Source organism: Lissotriton vulgaris, chromosome 5 (assembly GCF_964263255.1).
Source record: "Lissotriton vulgaris chromosome 5, aLisVul1.2, whole genome shotgun sequence".
In the NCBI taxonomy this organism is placed as follows: domain Eukaryota; kingdom Metazoa; phylum Chordata; class Amphibia; order Caudata; family Salamandridae; genus Lissotriton; species Lissotriton vulgaris.
Genome location: NC_141693.1, coordinates 1,180,350,134 through 1,180,374,290, shown reverse-complemented (window position 1 = coordinate 1,180,374,290; position 24,157 = coordinate 1,180,350,134). Strand labels below are relative to the sequence as shown.

The 24,157-nt window shown below is 43.4% G+C and overlaps 1 protein-coding gene across 1 annotated transcript in view; it reads right to left on the bottom strand.

Moving 5' to 3' along the window:
- Positions 1-24,157, bottom strand: part of BTBD16 (BTB domain containing 16) — an 887,756-nt gene that overhangs the window by 367,840 nt on the left and 495,759 nt on the right. The window contains exon 11 of the mRNA XM_086920301.1: positions 19,457-19,576. Coding sequence (XP_086776427.1) covers positions 19,457-19,576 — 120 coding nt within the window. The remainder of the gene's footprint in view (positions 1-19,456; positions 19,577-24,157) is intronic.

Below are 24,157 nucleotides of genomic sequence, written 5' to 3'. Positions count from 1 at the left end.
TGCCGAAGATTGATGCCATCCTGGTTACACCTCCCCATGTCTCTCCTGGGGAGAGTTAATCTAGTCAAGATGACCATTTTGCCTAGGATCTCATTTTTATTTAACACTATCCCTCTTTTTTTGACCCATCAGCTATAACTAAGTTACAGGGAGATATTACATCCTTTATCTGGAATAAGCAAATCCCAAGGATTGCGTGGAAAAAGCTTAGGAGACAAAGGGAGAAGGGTGGTTTGGCAGCTCCTGATCTACGCTTGGGCTTTTCAGTTGTCACACACACGAATGCTGCTAAAGATGCCCTCAGATTATGGGGTAGGCAGTCTGTTTTCAGCTTTGCTCAAGGCTGAAAGAGTAGCACAGTCAGGTGTTTTATTTAAATTTGGAGATCCTAAAATAAAAAATAAAAATAAACTAAAGATACTACAAGAGATGGCCAAACTCTGGGCTAAGGTGAAGGCCGCAACACAGCTTAGATATTTCTCGAGTAGGGCTCTGCTGTGGAGCTCTCCTGGGAACCCGGGATGGCTGGTAGATAGATTAGCTGCCCCTTTGCAGTATGCAGAGATGGAGGTAGGGGGGGATTTATTTATGGAAGGAAATTTACTGCCCTGGAATGTCTTAGGATCTAATATTGGGTCCAACTTCTCTAAATTTAAATATATCCAAATGACTAATTGGGCACGTTCCTATGCCCTGGGGGCATCATCTCGGAATTTGTCTCCAATTGGGTATGGCAACCAGTCGGAGTCTTTACTTTTGGACAAACCAACTGGCAAGAAAGAGGTGTTCATATGGTACAATCTGATATTAGAGGAGTCCGATGGTGATTTCAAGCTCCCTGATCTATTATGGGGCTCTTCTCTAGTGGGTTGCAACTTAAGGGATCGCTGGTTTGCTTCCTTTAAGGTTCTGTGGGACACTGTAAAGCCCACTTGGTTGCGTAGGAACCACCGCTTCTCTCTTTACAGAGCATACTATTCACCTCGAAGGCTGGCAACATTTGTACAAAATTCCTCCATAGCATGTGCTAGGTGTGGACTACTAGCAGCAACAGATGCCCATATGTTTTTTGAATGTTCCTCCATTTCAGCCTTCTGGGCCTCTATAAGCAATTTTGTATCCTTGTCTTTGGGTGCCCAAATTTCAATAGATCTTCCTCTTGTGGTTTTTGGAGTGGTAGATTGAGCTCGGTCACCGGCAAATAACCTTCTCTTTTATTCCATCTTATTGGCCAGAAGAGAGATATGCAAGAGGTGGAAAGATCAACAGCCTCCTACACTACTGAACTGGCAAGCTTCTGTCTTGCAGGTCTCCAAACTTGATTTGGTAAGATCTGGGAACCGGAACAAAAGAGCTTTTTGGCATTTGCCTAAGTGGAATTAATGGTCCGGGGTTTTTTTTTTTTTTTTTCCCCGGGTCCAATGATTACGATGTCTTGGTCTCCAATTTTGCTGGCTTTTCTTCTTGTTTGGACAAAGGCAGGCTCCACGTATGTTTGGTCTTGGTGCGCAGGTTCTGAAGTTTGTCAATCTTTGCTGTGGGGTTTTGGGCGCCCGAACCATTATATAATCCCTTCCAGCAATATACTGAGACAGCGAGATTGGAACGGTAGACCTGTTATACCTCTCTTACCAAGGTGGAAAATGAGGAAAAAAAAAAAGAGGATAACCTCTAGTACAACATGGGGTGAGGGGACAACGTATGTCCAACAGCAGTGTGTGTGAGAGAGACAACAGTGTGTGTGAGAGAGACAGCAGTGTGTGTGAGAGACAGCAATTTGTGTGAGAGAGACAGCAGTGTGTGTGAGAGCAACAGCAGTGTGAGAGACAGCAGTGTGTGTGTTCTAGGGAGAGCATGGTGTGTGAGAGAGACAGCAGTGTGAGAGAGACAGCAGTGTGAGAGACAGCAGTGTGTGTTCTAGGGAGAGCATGGTGTGTGAGAGAGACAGCAGTGTGAGAAAGACAGAAGTGTGAGGGACAGCAGCGTGTGTAAGAGAGACAGCAGTGTGAGAGAGACAGCAGTGTGAGAGAGACAGCAGTGTTAGAGAGACAGCAGTGTGAGAGACAGCAGTGTGTGTAAGAGAGACAGCAGTGTGAGAGAGACAGCAGTGTGAGAGACAGCAGTGTCTGTAGGAGAGACAGCATTGTGTGAGAGACAGCATTGTGAGAGAGACAGCAGTGTGAGAGACCTTTTTTTATGTTTTGGTTTTTGAAACTTAAATAAAACGCATTGTTATTTGCAATGTCAATAGCTCAAACTCGCATAAATACAAGACCTATTGCATTGCAAATGCAATAGATCTCACATTGGCGAGAGATTAAGCTATTGGCAATGTAAATGACAATACCATTTATTTATCTGTTTTCAGAACCAACAAATAAATAAAAAGTTTGTCATTTGCAATGCCAATAGCTCTAACTTTTGCGAAGGCGAGACCGTTGCATTGTAATTTGCAATTCTTTCTCAGCTCCGTGATGTCCTTTCAGGATGAATGTTAGCGCTTTACAAATAAAATAAATACAAATACAAATACAAATACAAATACAAATAAATGCTCGTTAATATATGTCACTTCTGTGATGGACCCTAAAGAGCACACAGGGAAGGGTGATAGTACTTAAAGAGTTGGACATGTATGTTTACATTTTATATTTCCTTTTAGAGAAAAACTCTACTAATTCATGTTTCACTACTGTGATACCTACCTTTCCCATAGGATAACACTAGGTTACCTTGTTACATTTAAAAAGTGATATATTTTGTTTCAGAACAGGTAGAAATTTCATGTTTGGACTCAAAAGAATTGTAATTTAAAATCCTCTTCAAAGGCAAAGTCGGATTTTAAGTCACAATTTTGAAAATGTCACTATTAGAAAGTTAAGTAAAAAAGCAGGGGTTGGACCAATATATGTCATCAAGGCTAGGCCACACAACAATATACACCAATCAAACAATTGTCAATGCTGACAGACCTTTTACACATACAACAACTTTGAATTTCGTGAGCGCGCAAATCAATCAACGTGGACACCATTTAATTTCTATTATATTAAAAAAACTTCACAGATCATGTTTCTACATCAAAACCCTACACATTTGACCAACGTAAATGTGAAAACAATCCATGAAATCTTTCATCAGAACTAGAAACCCACATTACGTGTCACAACAAAATCCACATGTGATAAAAACACAACACATTACTATTTCACCTATTCGTAAACATGTAACAGAATTTGTATCCTGGTTCTGGATTGACCTACCCACTAGGAGCAAAACCAATTGTAACATATACACGGCTCCTGCCTGATGGGCTTGTACCAGTAGCGAATAAACAAAAATCTTCTTAGTATGTATATATCGCAGGCCTTTTTATCTTGAGTATTGCGCTTTATTAGTCTGGGCGTCGTGAATCACTTCCGCTCCACATCAGAACTAACGATTTGCTGAAGAAGAGCTCATCCACACAAGAAGTAGTCAAAACCCACATGGGTACCATTTTCAGTGTGTGTTTTTTCGCCAATCGCAGCACTTCACATAGACTAAAGAAATGCCTTACGACTCGAGTGTGACAGAAAGACAGAAGGCAGCAATAAGAGGCTGGCTGGTCATTACTCAAGATAACAAGGTCTGCAATGTATATAGACTAAGAAGATTTTGAGTTCCAAGATACAGGTCCAGAGCTTGATCTAAGAGTATCCACATTTTCTGAGTCCTGAGGAGAACCACCAAATTACAAAAGGTTCCAAACGTGCAGACAGTGGTACAGTCCGGAGAGCGTGATGTAAAGATAGTACTGATGTTGAGGAACAGGTGGTCCCATGGTATGAATTTTCTTAAACAAATGAGCATAGAAATTTAATACGCTTATGTCACAAGAGCTTTGGAATAAGAACATTTTCAAGTATTTATTTGATCACATAACAGAAAAACGTATTAAAAGTGGGAAACATAGGACAAAAAAACAACACAAGGAAGATACTTTAAACCTCAGACATTTTTTGATTGACTTGTAACAAAGCTATGGAGAGTCTGCCACATTTTTTTTAGAACCAATGCTCTAGGACTTGTAAAACAATGGAATTTGAAATAGTCATGGAACTGTATGTCAACAACGTTTTGATCCCACTTCATAATATGGAGCTCATCATCAGGACTTAAAATATGCCTGAGACTTAAAAATGTCTCGCATCAATCCCGGATGAGATGATGAGTAGAGACAGTAGGGTGGGTGAGAGTAGTTCCGAGCTGGTGCTGCCTTGAAGAGGTGCTACTCTTCTGGATGAAATCACAAGACGACCAAGGGTCAAGGAAGTATCTAGAATAATTGCTAATAGTAAAAATCGAGTTGCATATTGAAAATACTTCTATGGTGGGGAGTCGGTGATAAGTGATAGTTCACTGAACGTAGGTCTGAACCAGTCCATCTCCTGGAATCAATTGACAGTGTTGGGAGCCCGTGCCTGGTGGTAATTTGAATGGGAGCTGCGCATGCGCGCAAGGTGTTCTACGTGATGGAGCAACTAGTGCACATCATGGGTGAGATAGAACAACGGCGCCGATTGTCTGGGTGGGCAGCTGAAAAGTTGACAGTTTGTTGACAGATAACTGGGTTTGAAGTGCAGGCACTGTTTGGAGTTGTTAATGGACATAGGGCATTTACCTTAAGCCTTATCTGTGATTCTATGGAAGGCCTTAATCAATGCTCTAAGGCTATCAGGCATTTGACAAGTTCATGAGCTACTAGCCTCAGTCCAATGTAATCAAATATTGGGTGACCATGACTGAACCTAGTGACATTCAATATGGCCTCTCTAATGACTGATAAGCAGGCCCTAAGCTTTCTGAGCAAGTGGATGACTGTGTTGGTTAATGAGTCCTGCATTTCCCTACTGCCTAATGGGATTTTTTGACCATTAATCATGAATATATCATCTTGCTTATTTGTAATTCCTAGTGGTCTTGCAATATGCCCTTTTAAATTTGATACTGGGGTAGCATCATCATATTTTGATGACCAGATATTCCTTTGCTACTATGTGATGTTGTAGGCCTCCAATCAGATCTCAAAGTGGATTAGGGTTGCAGCCGGGGTGTAGGAAGGGCAGACGAGACACGCCAGCCATATTTGTATTATGTGTCCTGATTGTTAAACATGGTTTGTGGCCATCAGCTGGAATACTTCCAAAGTTATTATCTTGGCTAAAGTGAACGGGCCATCCTTCCCCTTTGTTTGATGTAGATTACAACTAAGATTCGCAACCAAGATCGACAAATTATCAATTTTTAGGTCTCGTCCTGATCCAGCGCATGGGCTGGTCTGGCCGAGATTCTAGTAGGTGCTCTGGGAAATGCTCCTTTGCCGGCGATCAGCGTACTATCATGCGCACAACCGTGCGCCTGACATGCATGCGATCCCTTTTACTGCCGCCAGCTGCTATTTGCCACTCGCCTGCCTGCTTTCGCTTTCGCCGTTGTGTGCGCGTGCCCACCGTCACTTACAGGGCTGCACCAACAGTTGTTTACCTCACTCTCCACCTCCTCGGACACTGCATGCAGACCCTCCTGTTGCGAGCTGCAGCCGGGTATTTTCTGCATGGGTACAAGAAATAATTTCATGGCCTGTAACGTTCCTTCAGCCCGTGCTTCAATGTCTCGAGTGTGCCATTATTAATTCCAAAATTAGGCACCACGTTATTGTTTTTGTCATTTTATAGCGCCTTGCTGCCACTGATGTGACCGGACGCTGCACGCAGACCCTCCTGTTGCGAGCTGAAGCCCGGTATTTTCTGCATGGGCACAAGATGCTAGCGTACAGATACTAATATTTGTAAGGACCTTGATCCTGTGGTATGGCGTTTGAATATTTTGTATACAGCAGGCTCGTTTCATGAGTTATGCTGACTAGTTGTTTCACTTTGGGGAAATCACTCTCAAAGACTGCGAAGATAAGGCATTAAGTTACCAAAAAGCCGCTTTATACAAAAAAACTGCCCTGTTGGCACTTGATGTGGTATATAGTATCTGAATCAACGAGTTAGGAGTTAAAATGGCAGCATTTTATTGCGGCTTTAGCAGACTGGTGGGAAGCTGGGTCCCTCACTGGGCATCCGGCCTTCGTGAACAAGAAGTGGCTCGACACGTGCATGTAACCATTACATTTTTAAATGGAGGAAAAATCTTTTTGCTCACTGAATGTGAATGCCTAATTAATAAAATATTGTATTGCAATCTAAAGTGGTGCATTTTGGCTATGGTAGCAAGATTGTGGACTGTCATCACAATTATTGCATATTCTATGAACCACATATAATTTTGTTGACTCCTCCTTAGATTTCTGAGACCAACATTGAGTAGGGACACGATTGACTTGACTGTACCCCAGCCCTACTGCGGTCTTGCGTAATCTCAGTATTTCATATGAGGCCTGTCTTAAATCGTTTGTTTTGCTGCTTCTAAAAGTGTTGAGCAGGTTTTTTTTTTTGGGGGGGGGCTCAGATTTTATCGCAGTATTTTAAATGCATCTTGCACGTCTGGAATAGGACTGCACATGGCACTGTGGTACATTTCTGACTCGCCTCACTCACTTGTGATCATAAGTCGTTGCTGTGAATGAACATTCACACCGCCTTCAATTTCGGCATCGCAAGTGTGATATGTCTTTCCGGTGTTATTATTTGCATTCATGCAGATCGCAAATTCTTTTTTTCTCTCTGTCATTCATTCTGGTTGCTCAGACTGGCGATTGCTCTTAGGCGCAGTTTTCCTTTTGGCTATAATGCTGTTCCTTCGGAGTAAAGGCTGAGATGAGATGACTTGACCTAGAGATGCAGTGTGCCTTCACAATTGTCCTTTGCACGGCTGGATTTGAAATAGAGATTTTAGTAGTCAGAGTGATACTCCGTGCTCCCTTTTAAACGATCTCCCTCGATTATTGTTCTGCTCCTTTGTATTCTGTGGAACCCCAAGTAGGGCAAGCCAAGCTACTTTTTTAAAACCATTTGTTTTGGGGACCAAGCTACTTTTTAAAACCATTTGTTTTGGGGACCAACCTACTTTTTAAAACCAACCTACTTTTTAAAATCATTCATTTTGGGTCCCAAGCTACTTTTTTAAACCATTCGTTTTGGGGACCATATTTATGTAGTTTATATTTGTGCACGATTTGCATTGTTATTGCATGTCAATGTCTTGAAGCTGGATTCTCTCTTATTGTTTGCGAATATAATTCAATGAACAAAAGCATAAAACCCTGTCTCTTCTTGCTGAGCATATAGGAGGCTGCAGGCGTGGAGATAACTCACAGCTCACTGTTGAGCTCTGAGAAGGTTTCAATTTACTGCCATTATGTGGCCATGCTAATGATAAAGCCTAAGTAACTCTGTGCAGCAAGGCCACAGGCTTTTGGTTTGATACCCCGAATACGGGTTCTGGAGTGATTGCCCGAAAGCGATCTGCCTAGCTTGGTGGCACAGTCTTAAAGCACACACAGATGACCTGACTAGCTATATCTTGGGTGTGGGTGTATTGTAACCCAAACTGTAAATTCAAAGGTTTGGGACTGTCGTTAGCGGACAACCAGATGCAGGGCTGGCCTGCTTGATGGTCAATAGGCTTTCAATAGGCATGAAATAAGGTTATGCCCAAATAATCTTGTTTTATTTTGCCCTCCGCTCTACTGCCCTCAATCTACCGCTCTACCACCCTCACTCTATCGCTCTACCGCCCTCACTCTACCACTCTCACTCTACCGCCCTCACTCTACAGCCCTCACTCTACAGCCCTCACTCTACCACCCGCTCTCACTCTACTGCCCTCACTCACTCTATCGCCCTCACTCACTCTATCGCCCTCACTCACTCTATCGCCCTCACTCTATCTATCTATCTATCGCCCTCCCTCATTCTCTCTATCTATCGCCCTCCCTCACTCTATCTATCTATCTATCGCCCTCCATCACTGTATCTATCTATCTATCGCCCTCCCTCACTCTATCTGTCGCCCTCCCTCACTATATCGCCCTCCCTCACTCTATCTATCGCCCTCCCTCACTCTATCTATCGCCCTCCCTCACTTTATCTATCGCCCTCCCTCTATCTATCTATTGCCCTCCCTCTATCGCCCTCCCTCCCTCTATCTATCGCCCTCCCTCTATCTATCTATCGCCCTCCCTCTATCTATCTATCGCACTCACTCTATCTATCGCATCACCACAGCATCACTCAGCACCACCACAGCATTACTCAGGGGCACCACAACATTACTATGCGCTACCACAGCATCACTGAACGCCACAGCATCACTCGTCACCACCACAACATCACTCAGCATCACCACAGCATCAATTTGTGTAACCATTCAACAACTGGTTCAAATATGTTCTCTAAATGTTTCAAGCTTTATTACGAATGTCACAAAAAGATGTTAATATTTCACTTATGTTCTTGTATTTTCGTCACAATAAAATACACTGAACATAATCTTCACAAAAGTTATTTACAAAAGTTTAAGCTATTGCCATTATAAATTACAATAACTTTTATTTAAGTTTTAATTATTTAAAAAAAATTAAAAGCCATTGTTATTTGTAATACCAATACATCTAAGTCACGTAAATACAACACATACTGCATTACAAATTTTATAGGTGTCACATTTGCGAAAGTTAAAACTATTGGAATTGTAAATGACAAAGCTATTAATTTAGCTATTTTCAAAACCAACACATAAATACAAAATTTGTCATTTACAATACCAATACAAACTTTTCTAATGCGAGACCTATTGCATTGCAAATGCTTGTTTCATTAAGGTCCTTCAACAGCCTTCCAATACAATCTCTTAGAATTATTATCTCTTTTTTTTAGTGAGATTAACTGTGGGTTTGAAGAGTTTATATTAACTACTGTAGACACCCTAGTAGAACGCTAATGTCTGGATGTTATCAGGGATATGTTCTTCAATGATCCCTAATGAATCAATCTGATTGTTACATTCAATAGGTATTATAGGTGCTGTAGTAGTGGAGTCTGGTGGCTGTATTGTTATAGGACTTTGGTGGCCAGTCACAGGAGGTGGTAGTGTGTTGATGTGTATATCCGTGTTAGTATGGATTAGTGCATCAGCGCTCCCTGGCTTTTTGAAAAATGATTTAATGTCGACCTTTCTGGCCTTCCCCAATGTCTTTCCCTTAGCCTTGGTAGCTAAAAGACCTTCAACCTCTTCTATCAGTACATTTTTTCGTCCAGGGTGCAATTCTCGGGTGAATGTCTTGGTTGTTTTTTTAGCTTTCACTAATTCGGGTTACTTGTCATTGGCTTTGCGTTTTACCATGATGGCCAGGTAGTGCAAGGACTACTACAAAACCTTTTATACAATTAGTACTTCTAAGTAGATTTTTGCAAAAGTTGCAATAGTACCTGGTTAAGGTAGTTGCACAAAAACAGCAATAGAACTAGCTCTAGTGACTTTGGTTTTCTCAGTATGGCAACAACAAATACTGCACAAAGAAATAAAGTTAAAAAGATTTAATTTTTAATGTCACAAATAAGTTCCAGAAACTAATTAACAGTCCTCTTTCCCTTAAAAAGAATTATTAGGATCAGACCATAGGTCCACTCTTTTCTTATCTCTTTTCCGGACAGAGTAAAGTTTATCTCTTAGGCCGTTTCTGACACAATGACACACTGACACACACAGTGACAGCTCACACTGCTATATGTGTTCTGTTGCCCAAAATTCAGCCTGCATCCATTTTGGACGTAAGAGTGCATTTTGCTGTACTTTATTAGCAAGAAAGCAACCAGATCAGTGTATATTGTATCGCAGTGAAGTGCATCATCTTTCTTTAATTGCAGATAGGATAAAACAGCAATAGGGAAGTATTCTGGGATTCGAAACTGACCCAAATTGCTTTTAGTAATGTTTATAAAACCACTAACAATTTTCCGATACAAAAAGTCAAAAGTCACTAACATCATGTAAATAAAGTTTTACTTTAATATATGGAGAAAAGTTCAATTTGCATGAAAATATTTAGGTAAATATTGGATTGTGCAGCTTTCGTTTTTGAACATCTGTCCTTTCTGCAGCTAACATGTGTTTTTGGTCAGAAAGGTACGTTTAAATGCAGTATTTAAGACTTAAGTACCACCTCCTTCCTACAGGGACATAGCTGAGCAAAAACATAAACGCTTGACGAAACACTGGTCCCCACAAGGTAATTTCTTTTAAAGTTGTTCAAATTGACTCGGATGTTCCTGAAGTCATTTTATATCATTTAAAAGATACTGCCTTCAGGTCCCCAGAGAGCAATCAAGTCCCCACAGCGTGAGTGTGTTAGCACACTCAAGGTAGAATATTTCCAGTATTTTAACCTAGACATTGTAGCAAGGGTGGTAAAACATGAAAGGTCTATTATTCTCCTTATCTCTAGATATCAACATATCAACACTCACCCAGTTGAAGACACTCCTAAATGAATGTCAAAGCAGAGTGAGGATATCCAGTGTTTCAGTTTTCTTTCTTATTCCATTCCCCTTCTTCTGGCACCAAAATATTATTCTGTGTATATTTGTAGTAGACTCTGAGTTTTAAATTCTGGTCTGAATAATACAGATTCTGTTGTCTGGGTATGGGTGTTGGCATCATAATTAGATGGCATTCATGAAAGCTTTCCACTAGATTATCGCAGGACCTCTCAGGTTCCCTAATGGATAGGACATTTGATGCATCTAGGCTTTTTTGTGAGAAGGACAATGCAGTCTTAAAGATATGTAAAGACTACAAAGCCAAGGCCAACTCACTGGGTTACTTTCCCATGCTTAACAGTTCCATCAGCAATACAGGACGTTTCAAAGGATATTTGGTATTGTGTGGTATTGGCAATACTCTCAGCCTGTACAGTAACCAATGCAGCTATTTGTGGTGGCAGGGTTGGAGGAGTTTCCAGAAGCAACCTACAAAACTAGTAGAAGTAACCTACAAAACCAGCACAGAAGCAGTCCTCCTCTTCCCCAGGCACTGGTACCAAACCTCTTTAATGTACCCTTCAATCATGTTGACACCAGTAGGCAGTAGGCAGCAGCATCCAATACTGCCTGGTATTCTGTCACATTGGACCTAGGGGGGTACATCTAATTATGCATATTGGTTATGCCCTTCATTTTCTGCACAAAACACAGTTGATGGACAGAATTCAGAACAATGTCTTACATTCACCCCAGTACAAAGATCTGGGCCTAAATCCATCATTCTTTTGCACTCCACACCACCCTAGGTCAGACAATGGCTATATGCAAATCAGCCTTGACCCTGTGCCTCATGGGAACAGTCCAGCCCGAACTACCAAGCCATGTCTTTCCTAGACTGGAATCAAGCATTCAATGACCGGTTTCTGGCTATCAGCCTTCTTCAGCCTGGATAGCTTGACTCCAGTGATGTGGAGAGCCTGGGACTCACGTCTGAGCATACCCAGCCCACTCGGGGTGAAAATTGCAAAACAACACAGTTGATGGACAGAATGCAGAACAATGTCTTACATTCACCCCAGTACAAAGACCTGGGCCTAAATCCATTGTTTATTTGCACTCCACGCCACCCTAGGTCAGACAATGGCTATATGCAAATCAGCCTTGACCCTGTGCCTCATGGGAACAGTCCAGCCCGAACTACCAAGCCATGTCTTTCCTAGACCGGAATCAAGCATCCAAGGACCGGTTTCTGGCTATCAGCCTTCTTCAGCCTGGATAGCTTGACTCCATTGATGTGAAGAGCCTGGGACTCGGGTGAAAATTGCAAAAAACACAGTTGATGGACAGAATGCAGAACAATGTCTTACATTCACCCCAGTACAAAGATCTGGGCCTAAATCCATCGTTTTTTTGCACTCCACACCACCCTAGGTCAGACAATGGCTATATGCAAATAAGCCTTGACCCTGTGCCTCATGGGAACAGTCCAGCCCGAACTACCAAGCCATGTCTTTCCTAGACCGGAATCAAGCATCCAAGGACCGGTTTCTGGCCATCAGCCTTCTTCAGCCTGGATAGCTTGACTCCAGTGATGTGGAGAGCCTGGGACTCTCGTCTGAGCATACCCAGCCCACTCGGGGTGAAAATTGCAAAAAACACAGTTGATGGACAGAATGCAGAACAATGTCTTACATTCACCCCAGTACAAAGATCTGGGCCTAAATCCATCGTTTTTTTTTTTTGCACTCCACATTACCCTAGGTCAGACAATGGCTATATGCAAATCAGCCTTGACCCTGTGCCTCATGGGAACAGTCCAGCCCGAACTACCAAGCCAATACTTTCCTAGACCGGAATCAAGCATCCAAGGACCGGTTTCTGGCTATCAGCTTTCTTCAGCCTGGATAGCTTGACTCCAGTGATGTGGAGAGCCTGGGACTCACGTCTGAGCATACCCAGCCCACTCGGGGTGAAAATTGCAAAAAACACAGTTGATGGACAGAATGCAGAACAATGTCTTACATTCACCCCAGTACAAAGATCTGGGCCTAAATCCATCATTTGGGGGGGGGGGGGGGGGGGGGATTTAGGCATTTGTCCATCACCTGTGGTTTTTGCATTTGTCACCCCGAGTGGGATGGGTATGCTCAGACGTGAGTCCCATGCACTCCACACCACTGGATTCAAGCAAGCCAGGCTGAAGACGGCTGGAATGCCAGAAACCGGTCCTCGGAAGCTTGTTTCCGGTCCAGGGAAGGCATGGCTTGGCAGTTCGGACTGGACTGTTCCCATGAGGCACAGGGTCAGACTGATTTGCATATGGCCATGTCTGAACTGGGGTGGTGTCGGGTGCAAAAAAACAATGGATTTAGGCCCAGATCTCTGTACTGGGGTGAATGTATGACATTGTTCTGCATTCTGTCCATCACCTGTGGTTTTTGCAACCTTCATTTTCTTCAGGCACATCCCCGCATCTCCCTAGTTAAGTTTCCGATGTCAGCGAATCATTCCATGATTCGGTCACTGGAAATGATGATATTGCTCACCAAAGGGGCAATTGAACTGGTACTGGAAGTGGAGACACGAATGGGGAGTTACTCTCAATGCTTTCAGGTTCCCGAGAAGAATGGGGGACTAAATTAGATTCTAGACCTCGGATGCTTGAACTCCCTCCACCAGAAGGGGAACTTCAAAATCATGACACTGGCTGAGGTTCTGCAGGCCTTGGATCTCAAGAACTGGATGGTGTCCCTAGAACCACAGGATGAATACTTTCATGTACCTGCAGTGCTACAGGAAGTACCCCAGGTTTTTTTGTTGTCATAGCACTTGTAATTTAATGTCCTTTAGAATTACAGATGCCCCCACAAGTCTTTGCAAATGTCATATTGGCGGTTGTGGCAGATCGTTGCAGGTCAGAGATACACCTATTCCTGTACTACAACTGACTGGTGAAGAACACTCACCACTTATAGACAATGGTGTTTTTGTTGTCCACCCTGGCGTCTGGAGAATTTGCTTTACTGGGCTATGATCCTGAAGTTTTGGGTGAGAGCATCTGTTTGGCCTTGATGGTTCTTGGTACCTTGAATTCTTGCGATTGTGCATCCTGCTAGTGCCTCATACCCATTGGCCTTAGCAACTCCTGTGGGCTCAACGTGACGACCAAGATTCCTCAACATCAAGGCAGACAAACTCAGAAAGTGTCATCTTGCAGAGTAGCATCTTCACCCAGAGGTGACGTGAGGTATCTTTGCCCAGTGGGGTAACCTAAGTAGACCAATTCACTAACTCTGAAAATACTTACTGTTTAGCCTTTTGTGCCCTGGAGTTTCCTCCTCAAGGGTCTCTAGAAGACGTGTTAGACCTTTGGTGGGACTCTGTACTCATGTTCATATTTCTGCCACTGTGGATGACCCAACAGGCCCTGATGAAATTCAGGGAAGACCACACATAACTGATTTGTATTGTCTTAGATAGCAGCAGAATGATTTTGTACTCAGAACTGCTAACCCTCAATATATTCCCTTTAGTTTGGCTGCCTCTTTTGGAGGACCTGCTGTCAAAGCAGCAAGACCTTCAGAGGAGACATTTTCACACATGGAGATTGAGTGAAACCAACTGAGGTGGTTCATGCTATTTTGGATGTGCACTTCACTTCCATAACCATAATTTACCAAACATAATATACAGGCACATGAATAGAAGGCGACCACTGCAGAAGCAACCATTGCAGAGGACCTCCAAGCATCTACTCTGGTGTCCAAATTAAAGTTCACACTAAAACTAAAGAGGAGGTTGTGGGATAAGTTTCTTTTTTAGCATGAATCTACTCGTTCTGTATTGGCAGCCATTTATGTGGTATGTGTGATCTCTCATCTGGTAGTAATGGCTCATCTCAGAAGGGTATGTATGTGGGTGTCCCATTAAGTAAAGTCTGTGGGTTTTTGTGATTAGGTCAGTTTGTAATCTGTCGTCCATCACCTGGACACTGCTGTAGTGTCGTGCTGCACGAATAGACGACACCGACACAAGTATATGGTGAGAGCTTTATTATTCCACGTCTTACCTTCCATACTCCCTGCTTTTTTCTGCCTCCTTGACTCCTCCTGTTCCGCCTCCCATTCTCCTCTCACCTCTAGACCTCCAGTGCAGGTCCTAGTGCCCAGCAGGTCATACTACACCACATCTCCCCCCTTGATAAACAACTTGAAACACTTTAAAGGTATCCGCGCATATCAGCGTAACAATAAAAAAACAATACAGTTACAGTTCTTCAATGAGGCGAATGGCTCTTTGATCAATTCGCTGCGGCTGGTGAACTGCCTCCTGAGTCGCCTGCTTCCCTTCATCAAGAGAAGTGGAAGGCCGATGATCACTTATTAACTCAGGTGTGTCCCTTTTTGCCAATGCTATGTACAGTCAACACTTCTCTGACGTTGGGCGTGCATTTCTGAAAATGTGTAACATTCCTTGTGATCCTCTTGTCCTCCGCCGCAGCTGTGATCATGATCCCTTTTTGTTTTGTCACCAACAATGGGCATGCATTATATCGACAGTCTGCTTTTCTCTGTTGTTCTTGCCGCACCAGTACCCAGTCTCCCTCCTGAATGGATGGTTGTGTAGCTTTTCTCCTTATATCTGCGTATTCCTTCATCTTTTCCTTTTGCAGTCTGTCTCTTGCTGCTAATTCTTCGTGATCAGACTCTTGAGGACTACCACTAGCTGTGTCTTCTCAGGACGGTATTCTTGTGCGCACTGTGTGACCCAACATTAAAGTTGCAGGACATCTGTTTGTGGTAGTATGTGGGGTGCTTTGATAGGCTTGTAACACCTAATTTAAAGCTACATGAATATCACACTTTGAAAGTTCTACTTGTTGGATGGTTTTCTTTAGAGTAGCCATAAATCTTTCTACCATCCCATTGGCCTGTGGCCACAGGGGTGTAATCTTCCAGTGTTTGAAATTCAAGTGATTGACAAATGTGGCAAATTCTTTCTCATTGAATGGTGGCCATTGTCTGTTTTCACTATCTTCGGATGCCCCATGCTGCAAAAACCTCATCCAGCACAGGTATAGTGGTGACAGCTTTAGTTGATGCTTTGAGGTGCGCAATTGGAAAGTGGGAATATTCGTCAATTACAACCAGAATATACTTGCCAGATTGCAATGGGCCAAAGAAATCTACTGTCACATGGTGCCAAAAGCCGTCGGGCAATTCTGACATTTGTAGAGGCGCAGGTGGATCCTCTCGACTTACTAGCTGACACTGTGGTCAGTCTTTCAGAGTGAGTTCAACCATCTGATCAAGCGTAGGGAACCAGACCTGCTCCCGCAGCGCTCTCTTCGTGGCAACAATACCTCTGTGCCCTTCATGAGCTAGGTTGATGACTCCTTGGGGCAGCTGTTTCAGAATGATGATCCGCTTGTCTCTTAGTAAAAGACCATCTGAGTTAATGGACAGTTCATCTTTCACATATCTGAAAGAGGACAGTTCATGACTGTCAATCTGTGCACTCTGCCTGGCTTCCTCCATATGCCTCCAGAAGTTTGTCTGGATTCGATGTTTTACATTTTGTAGAGTGACATCTTCATTGGTGTCTTCTAGGATGGCTTCCAACTGGACTGCTGGTGGTTTGGCTTGAGCCACTACAAAATGGATGTATTCCTCTGCTAATGATGGATTGGATTTGGATGTTGCTTTTGGATGTCTCAACATATATCAGCTGGATTTGCAGCGTTTCCAGGTTTGTGGATGATTGTATAAGTATATTCTTGAAAGCGGATGCCCCACCGTTCTATTCTGGGTGGCATTTTGGCTCGGGGATTTCCAAAGATGGTTATCAGGGCCTGGTAGTCCTTGATAAGCGTGACGTGTTTTCCGTAGATAAAGATGTGAAAATGTTCGCAAGCCCAGACTACCGCCAGGCTTTGCTTTTCTGACTGAGAGTATGCTTTCTCTGTGTCCGTGAGACTCCAACTGGTGTATGCTACGATGTGCTGTTGATCACCTTCTCTGTCATATTGAGCCAATATACCTCCAAGTCCCAGGGGACTCGCCATCCACAATGATTTCAGTTTTTCTTCGAGGATTGAAGTAAGCAAGGTTGTTGGCAGATTCAACAGAAGCTTTGATCGCGTGGAAAGCTTGATCACACCTCGTGGTCCATTGGAATGGGTAGCCTTGTTTGGTCAGCTTTCTCAGAGGGTAGCTGATCATGGAATAATCCTTGATATAGCGTGCACAATAGCTTGCCATGCCTAGAAATGAACGCACATCCCCAGCGTCTCGCGGCCTAGGGTTATAGTTCAAAGCTGCGATCTTTTCAGGATCAGGTCTCATGCCGGCGCCAGAGAAAATATGTCCCAAAAACCTTAGTGTGGATTTTTGGAATTTGCATTTGTCTTTATATAGTGTGAGGTTGGCATCCAACAGAGCTTGACACATTTGATCCAGTGTTATGTCGTGTTCTTGCAATTGTTGCTCCATATACGAGGTGTCATCACTGTAGTTTAGAGTGTTGGGAATGTGATGGATTACTTTCCTGATGGCCTCTTGAAAAATTTCAGCAGCGGATGAGACCTAAAAGCTGAGCCTTTTGTATCTGAACAAGTCCACAGAAGGAGGCACGCGCAACCGGGGTGGGCTCCCGGGTCGCAGCACAGCCCCACAGCTCCAAGGCAGCTGAGCGGACGGCAGACACAGCAGGGGCACAACGTGACCGGGGTGAGCTCCCGGCTTGTGGTACAGTACAGCAGCTCTGAGGCAGCGGAGCGCTCAACGTGACACTCCTTCACCAGGTAAGACAGCCAAGGTCCTTGACCACCTTCGTCGCCACCTGTAGTGTCGTGCTGCACAAATAGACAACACCAACACGAGTATATGGTGAGAGCTTTATTCTTCCACGTCTTACTTTCTCTCCTCCCTGCTTCTTTCTGCCTCCTTGACTCCTCCTGCTCTGCCTCCCATTCTCCTCCCACCTCTAGACCTCCTGTGCTGGTCCTAGTGCCCAGCAGGTCTTACATCACTACAACTGCCTCAAACTACACTGATGTTATCAGGTGCTTCCATAGGCCTCTTTTTCTTCCACATGTAGTGGAGCACTTTCACTTGTTGTCAATGTTTGTACCATATTGTGCCACTTGGTGAGGTGGGGGAGGAGTGCTGGTGACTTCCATACTATTGTTATTGCTCCTTTAGTAGGTAGTAAGGCCAGAAATCTGTTGCTAAATGTACTTTTGGTTTCGGGAATACTTCCAACAGGAATTGCTCTGGTGTGAAGGTCAGTTCTCACAAGGACATCTGCTAACTGCTCATTGGCTCTCTTCCAGAAATATTTATGTTGGGATAGTCTCTGATCATTTGAAGGAAGCTCTGCTTTTGCTTTTGTGTTATCGTTGGGCCAGCAAGGGTTTACTGGGGGTACTGTTAAGAGTTACTTAGTGGCCCTTGCAGCATCCCCTTGTTTGCCTGGTAAGCCAATGTTATTATTATTGTAAGTGATGTGTTTTCTAAAAGGTTTTTACATGCGTTTCTCCCTGCTCTATTCATTATGCTACTGTGAGAACTCAATTTGATTTTAACAAGTGAGTGCTCCATTTGAACCTCTTCACAGTTGTACTCTGAGATTCTTGAAACTAGACTCTGAAGAATGTGTTTCTCATTGCCATCATTTCTGCACATCTCCTCAGCGAGCTGCAGGCCATATCATTTCAGCCTCTGTAAACTACCTTTCATCCTGACAAAGTGGTGCCTAAGACCTGTGCATTCTTCTTCCCCAAAGTGGTGTCATCTTTCCACTTCATGCAATTCATCAAGCTAAGTTTGTATGTTTCTCTATCACATCCATCTAAAGTGGAGACAGGTCGACAGGACTGAGTACTGTGTGGATGATAAGCTATATGTTGGATTCACTGGTGCGAAAGAAAAGAAAGTTAGTCCAGAAACGACCTTGCCCCAGTGGAATGTCCTTTGCATCAAACTTTTAACCCTTTGTCAAAGTGGATCCTCCTGGAGGCCTTTTGACTCATTTCACCAGGGTGAAAACCATGAATACAACTCTACCCCTGGGTGTTCCTGTTCTCGACTTTTATCAGGCTGGAAGCTGGGCATCTGTTCATACTTTGTCCAAGAACAACTGTACTGGATCACAAGTAAGGGTCATTTTCCCTGTTCAGTCTCGCAAGACTTTCTTATGTGAAGTCCACTCTCTTGACCCACCTCTTTAAAGGGGGCATAACCCACCAGAGGAGAGGCACCAGCAACTGTTTAGCCCTCACAACTGTAATGGGTATTTTGATCAAGACAATTGAGGCCTGTTTTTCAGGAGCGATGACCAGTACAGTAGCCTTGTTCCTTTACTATGACCAACTGGGTTACTTTAGGGGGCGGTGAGTGTTGGGAACTCAGCTACACTATAACACAAAGTAACACATAGTAATTAATGATGCTCAAAGATCAGTAGCCACTCATGTGTAGTTCTGACAAAGAATGCAGTTTTGGTATGTGCACAAAATGGAGGGTCCAAGCATATTTTGGGAGACATATGATCCTGAAACAGTTTTAATGGATATCATAATACACAGAATCAATGGCGACACACGGTTAATCTAGAACTGCAACCCTCCACATCACTGAGCCGGTTGCTCCTCGGACACCAAGGTGTGCCCGTACCTTGACTGGGACACTGAATTAATTCAGCTGGAATTCAAACCAAAAAAAATAAGTCCACCTACCACTAAAGCCAAGTAAAGAATTCTTGATTGAATACCAATCCCAAATGCTATGGACCATGCATTTGTACAATCACCCAACACTACTGACTTGCTACCAAGCCCACGACACCTAAGAATATCCACTCAGGAAACAGTAGCATCCCTCTTATATTCTTCAAGACTATCCATAGCCCTCTGCCCCCTCCTGACTTGTGATTATTTAGGCATTATGCAAACTTTAATCTGGTGAGATGAAAGCCTCTCCTACCTGTTGAAGTAGCTTAAGATGGTGTTGTGCGCTGGAAGCATCTGGATTTTGGGATTCTGCTGCAAAAAGAGCCAGTAGAGTACTGTCCTGAAGAGGCGATATTCATTAAAAGTGTATAATCTGCATGGGAAAAACAGAAATGATCAACCCACTGCCATATACTTGGCATCTGGAATAAGAAAAGAGTCTGAGATATGAGGAAAGTGAAGGAACAGAAACTGAACTGCAAGACAAATAATTTAGTGATAGCTAAGGCACCAGGCATAATAAAGAACAGAGGGACTATTGCACTGAAATGCATGTGTTAAATAAGAAAAAGCAACATTGGTGATATATGGAAGGGGCTCATCAAGGAATTGCGTCAGTAAGGAAAAGTTACTTACATATAATGCTAACTTTACATTCTGGGCATTTCAATAAATTCATAAACAGCATTTCTTTGCCTGTGAGCAGGATAGCACATCACTATTTATATAGAGAAATATTTTCCCAAATTTAGAAATGCCTGCCTTATTCATTTTCTTCTCACAACATCTCCTTTATTAAGGCAAACTTGGGTTGAGAGTAGAATAGAAGGTATCACCATCCTGCAGAGTTCCAGTCATGAGCATAAGCCGCCTATACCACCATCAAGGTAGACATTTTTTCTCATACACCCCCCACACAACTCCTCCTCCTTGCCCACACTTCTAACTAGAAGGAATGTGAATAAAAGGCACTATAAAATACTGTATCATCAAAATGGGAGACAAGATGAATGGATTCGTTGTGCTGCATCCTCCTTTCCACAATGCCTACAGCAATGCCTAGACATATTAGGGACATTTTCATGACTTTGTCTGGCATCAGTATCAGACTGACATGAAATGCTATGGATTTTCCCTATATTGGGCAACATGTCAGCTCTTGGGAATGTGCCACCACAGGGCTTTCTCCCACTGCTACACATATACTTTATCTTAGTGAATAAGAATGGCTCTAAGGCGATATTAGTTAGAAGAGATTAGAGGGCTCATTACAAATGGGCTATTATCAATACTAAAGGCACTGGTAATTCTAGGCGTAAGTGAGATGGAATAACTCCCCATAATAAGTTTTTGGTAAATGATGTGCAGGAGTCTGCATTTTTGCGCAAACTGCCCCTTGTTTTCAAATTGGTATTTTACTGGGACACGTTTTTCTGCTCTGAGCAGATGAAGTATCTGGGTGAACAACTCCAGGCTTCTTTCAAATATAAGCCCCAAGTGCACAAGATACTGTAATAGATGAGTTCTATCAAATCAAATCAAATCAAATCAAAGCACACTTTATTCGGTTTTGAAAAAACCATAAAAGCCACATACAGTACATATACATTAAAATCGCAATTCATTTATATACAAAAATCATGGATGACCATAAATATTGGACCTTATTTGGCTCATAGAATTAAAAACCAATAGAGTGATACCATATTTACAATAAAATGTTCAGTGGAACTCATTTATTCCTACTTCTAAATGCTTCCGTTAAAAAACTGGCAACACTGAAAGTAATGTAGACATTGCCCAACATCTGGAGGTAAATTAATGCAGGTCTGACTTGAATAAAGCCAGCCTCCCTCAAAACAGGTAACAGGTGTTTTTTCCTGGCGGCAGTATAAAGCCCACAAAACATCATAAAATGCATGGTATCTTGCTGTGAGAAATTGTCACACTCACAGGGAGGGGCATCTTCTGGATTGTCCCATGATGGGTAACAGCCTAAAGAAAATTGAATCAAATTAAACCTAAATCTGACTAATAGCATTCTATGAAGAGGTCTTGTGACGTATATCAAATATGGTTCCAGAGAGGGTGTAGTAATTACCATGGAGTGTGATCTTACAGATGGTTTTATTAATTCTTGCTCCTCTCTCTTAAGACGGGCTCTCTCCATAAAATGGACCTTGATCCACTTTACATCTTTTCTCCTGATGTTAGATGGAGTTAAGAAAAGTTCCAGTCTAACTAAGGCAGAAAATTTATTTTTTAGATACTTCAGCCAGGGTATTTTCATGGCATGGTCCAAAGAAATGACATCTTCCAGAATAAGGTGATTCAAAGTTAACTCTGGATTTAGCCATGCCTTTGCCCAGAATAAAAGGGGAGCCAGGTTCAACTTATCTGCAATGTAGGGCAAACCTACTTCCTCTTGAATAGAGAAGGTGGGGGTCGATTTGGGAACTGAAAGCAATTGTCTAATTATTCCATTTTCTACACTTTGGATTTTATCTTGGGTAGCATAGCCCCACAAGGCGGCCCCATAGGTGGTAATGGGAATACACTTTGTGTTATAAACCTTTAACAATGCTTCCATTGGCCTAGCCCCCAGCCTTTTTGTAAAACCTAACAGTGCAGCTGTCGAACGGGCCAAAGATAAACTCTTCACCTTTATCTGAGGAACCTAGGACCCCCTTTCATCAAAGAGGACCCCCAGGTAAGGGAAGACCGGAACCCTTGAAACCACCACTCCCTTACATATGAATGTTTTAGTTCTGAACTTTCCTCTCTGTTTACCCACTACCATAGAATGAGATTTTTTGGCATTTACCTTCAAGTCAAGGTTATCCATAAAGGAACCAAAACGATCCAGTAATATCTGTAGACCAATACCTGTGCGGGCAATCAATACGGCGTCATCCGCGTATAGGTGGGCCGGAACATGTAGTCCTCCCACACGCGGAGCATCTGCCCCCCCTCTCCTCTAGATGTTTTCCCAACCCGTTTATATAAATGGTGAAAAGGAGGGGGGCCAGGATACACCCTTGACGGACCCCTTTCTCTGACCTAAACGTGTCCGTGCACCTCCCCTCATTTGTGACCCTAACCTTGGCGAATAAATCCTGATGTCAAGAGGCCATAAAAGTGACCAAGGAAGGGTCTATCCCCATCTCGAGGAGGATACACCACAGTTTGGATCTGTTAACAAAATCGAAGGCCGAGGAGAGGTCCATGAATGCCAGATAAAGAGACCCCTCCCCAGCCACCGTATATTTGGCGATCAATAGGTGCAAATTCAAACATTGGACCAAGGTACCTCGTTTCTCTCTGAACCCATATTGTATGTTTGAGAGCCCCCCCACAGACCTCCAGATTACCACTGAGTTTGGACAATAAGACTCTGCCTAGAATTTTAATGGCAGAGTCAAGAAGGGAAATAGGTCTGTAACACCCCGGGTCCTCACGTTGTCCCTTTTTAAAGATTGGTACTATAATGGAGGTTGCCCAGGTATTGGGGAACACGTTTTCGTTTGCTGCCCTAAAAACTTTAGTTAGAACCTGAGACCAAATTGTCGGGGAATGTCTGTATAGGTCTGCAGGTACGCCATCCGCGCCCGGCGCCTTATTTTTTGAGGTCTCCAAAATGGCCTTCAACACCTCCGCCTCAGAGAACCCTACCGGGAGGCAGCGACAGCTCGTGGAGGGAGTTACGGTGGGGCAGGAGGGTGGGGAGGGGGAGGGGCAGGGTGGAGGTTGCTAAAAACCGGCATATGGATAATTGCAGGTAAGTAAACAATTTAATTAATAAAACGAATTTCGTAGTGCGCCTTGCATCGCAAAATGCAATGCAGTGCGAGCTACGAAATTCGTTTTATTAATTAAATTGTTTACTTACCTGCAATTATCCATATGCCGGTTTTTAGCAACCTCCGCCCTGCCCCGCCCCTCCCCCTCCCCGCCCTCCTGCCCCACCGTAACTCCCTCCACGAGCCGTCGCTGCCGGGAGGGACTCCCTAACAACCAATTGGCCATACGAGCCTGTACTATTCTTGTCTCCATAAACATCTTTAAAATGAAAGACCCACTTCTCGTCCGGAATAACGCAGCCAGTGACTGCATTTTGTGTTCCGACGAAAAAGGGCTGGTTTATAATCTCCCAAAATTTCTTACTGTCTCGCAAGACGTCAATAGAAAGGAGTTTATCCCACGCATCACTTTTAATTGCGTCTTTTCTCTCCTTTAGGGTGAGTTTGTATTCCCTCCTTAGATTGGCGATGAGGGCCTTGTCCCTTGGTGTGACTTTTAACGCCCGCTTCAAACGAGTGTTTAGTCGAGAACAATTTGCGTCAAACCACTTTAAGGTACTAGGCACTCTCTTGGAGGGCTTGACTGTCAAGTCCCTCGATATTTGAACACATATCGTTTCAAACGCCTTTATAATTGTTCGGTTTGGGGACTCTTGATTTAAGCATGTTTCTATGTCTCCCTCGATTTTGGGCAATAAAGTTGCCATAAAATCCTCTGGGATTACCTTGCCCCACTTGAGCCGCCTACCCTGATCAGTAGGGACAAGTACCGCCTGCCCCTTGGGGCGGCCCCAACCCTCGCGTTTAAGGTCTCCCCCGCACATCACCAAAAGCACAGGATTGTGATCACTGTAGGCTGAGGGAATTGTCCTATAGGATTTCCCCTTGGTGTTTAGACCAGGAGTGATGAATATATAGTCAATTATGGAACCTTGAGGTGTTCCTTTATAAGTGGGGACTCTCCCCCCCCCACCAGTATTGAAAGATTCATAGAGATTAAAACTAGCCAATAAAGCTTCTAGCGCTTCACCTGTTTTTGTATGTTCAAAATGGAGAATAGGTATCGCTGGTACAAAAAAGCTAGCAAAGCCGTCTAGCCAGATGTTTACTGAGGTTTCCCAGGATTCTTGAATTGCTATCACATCATGGGAGGA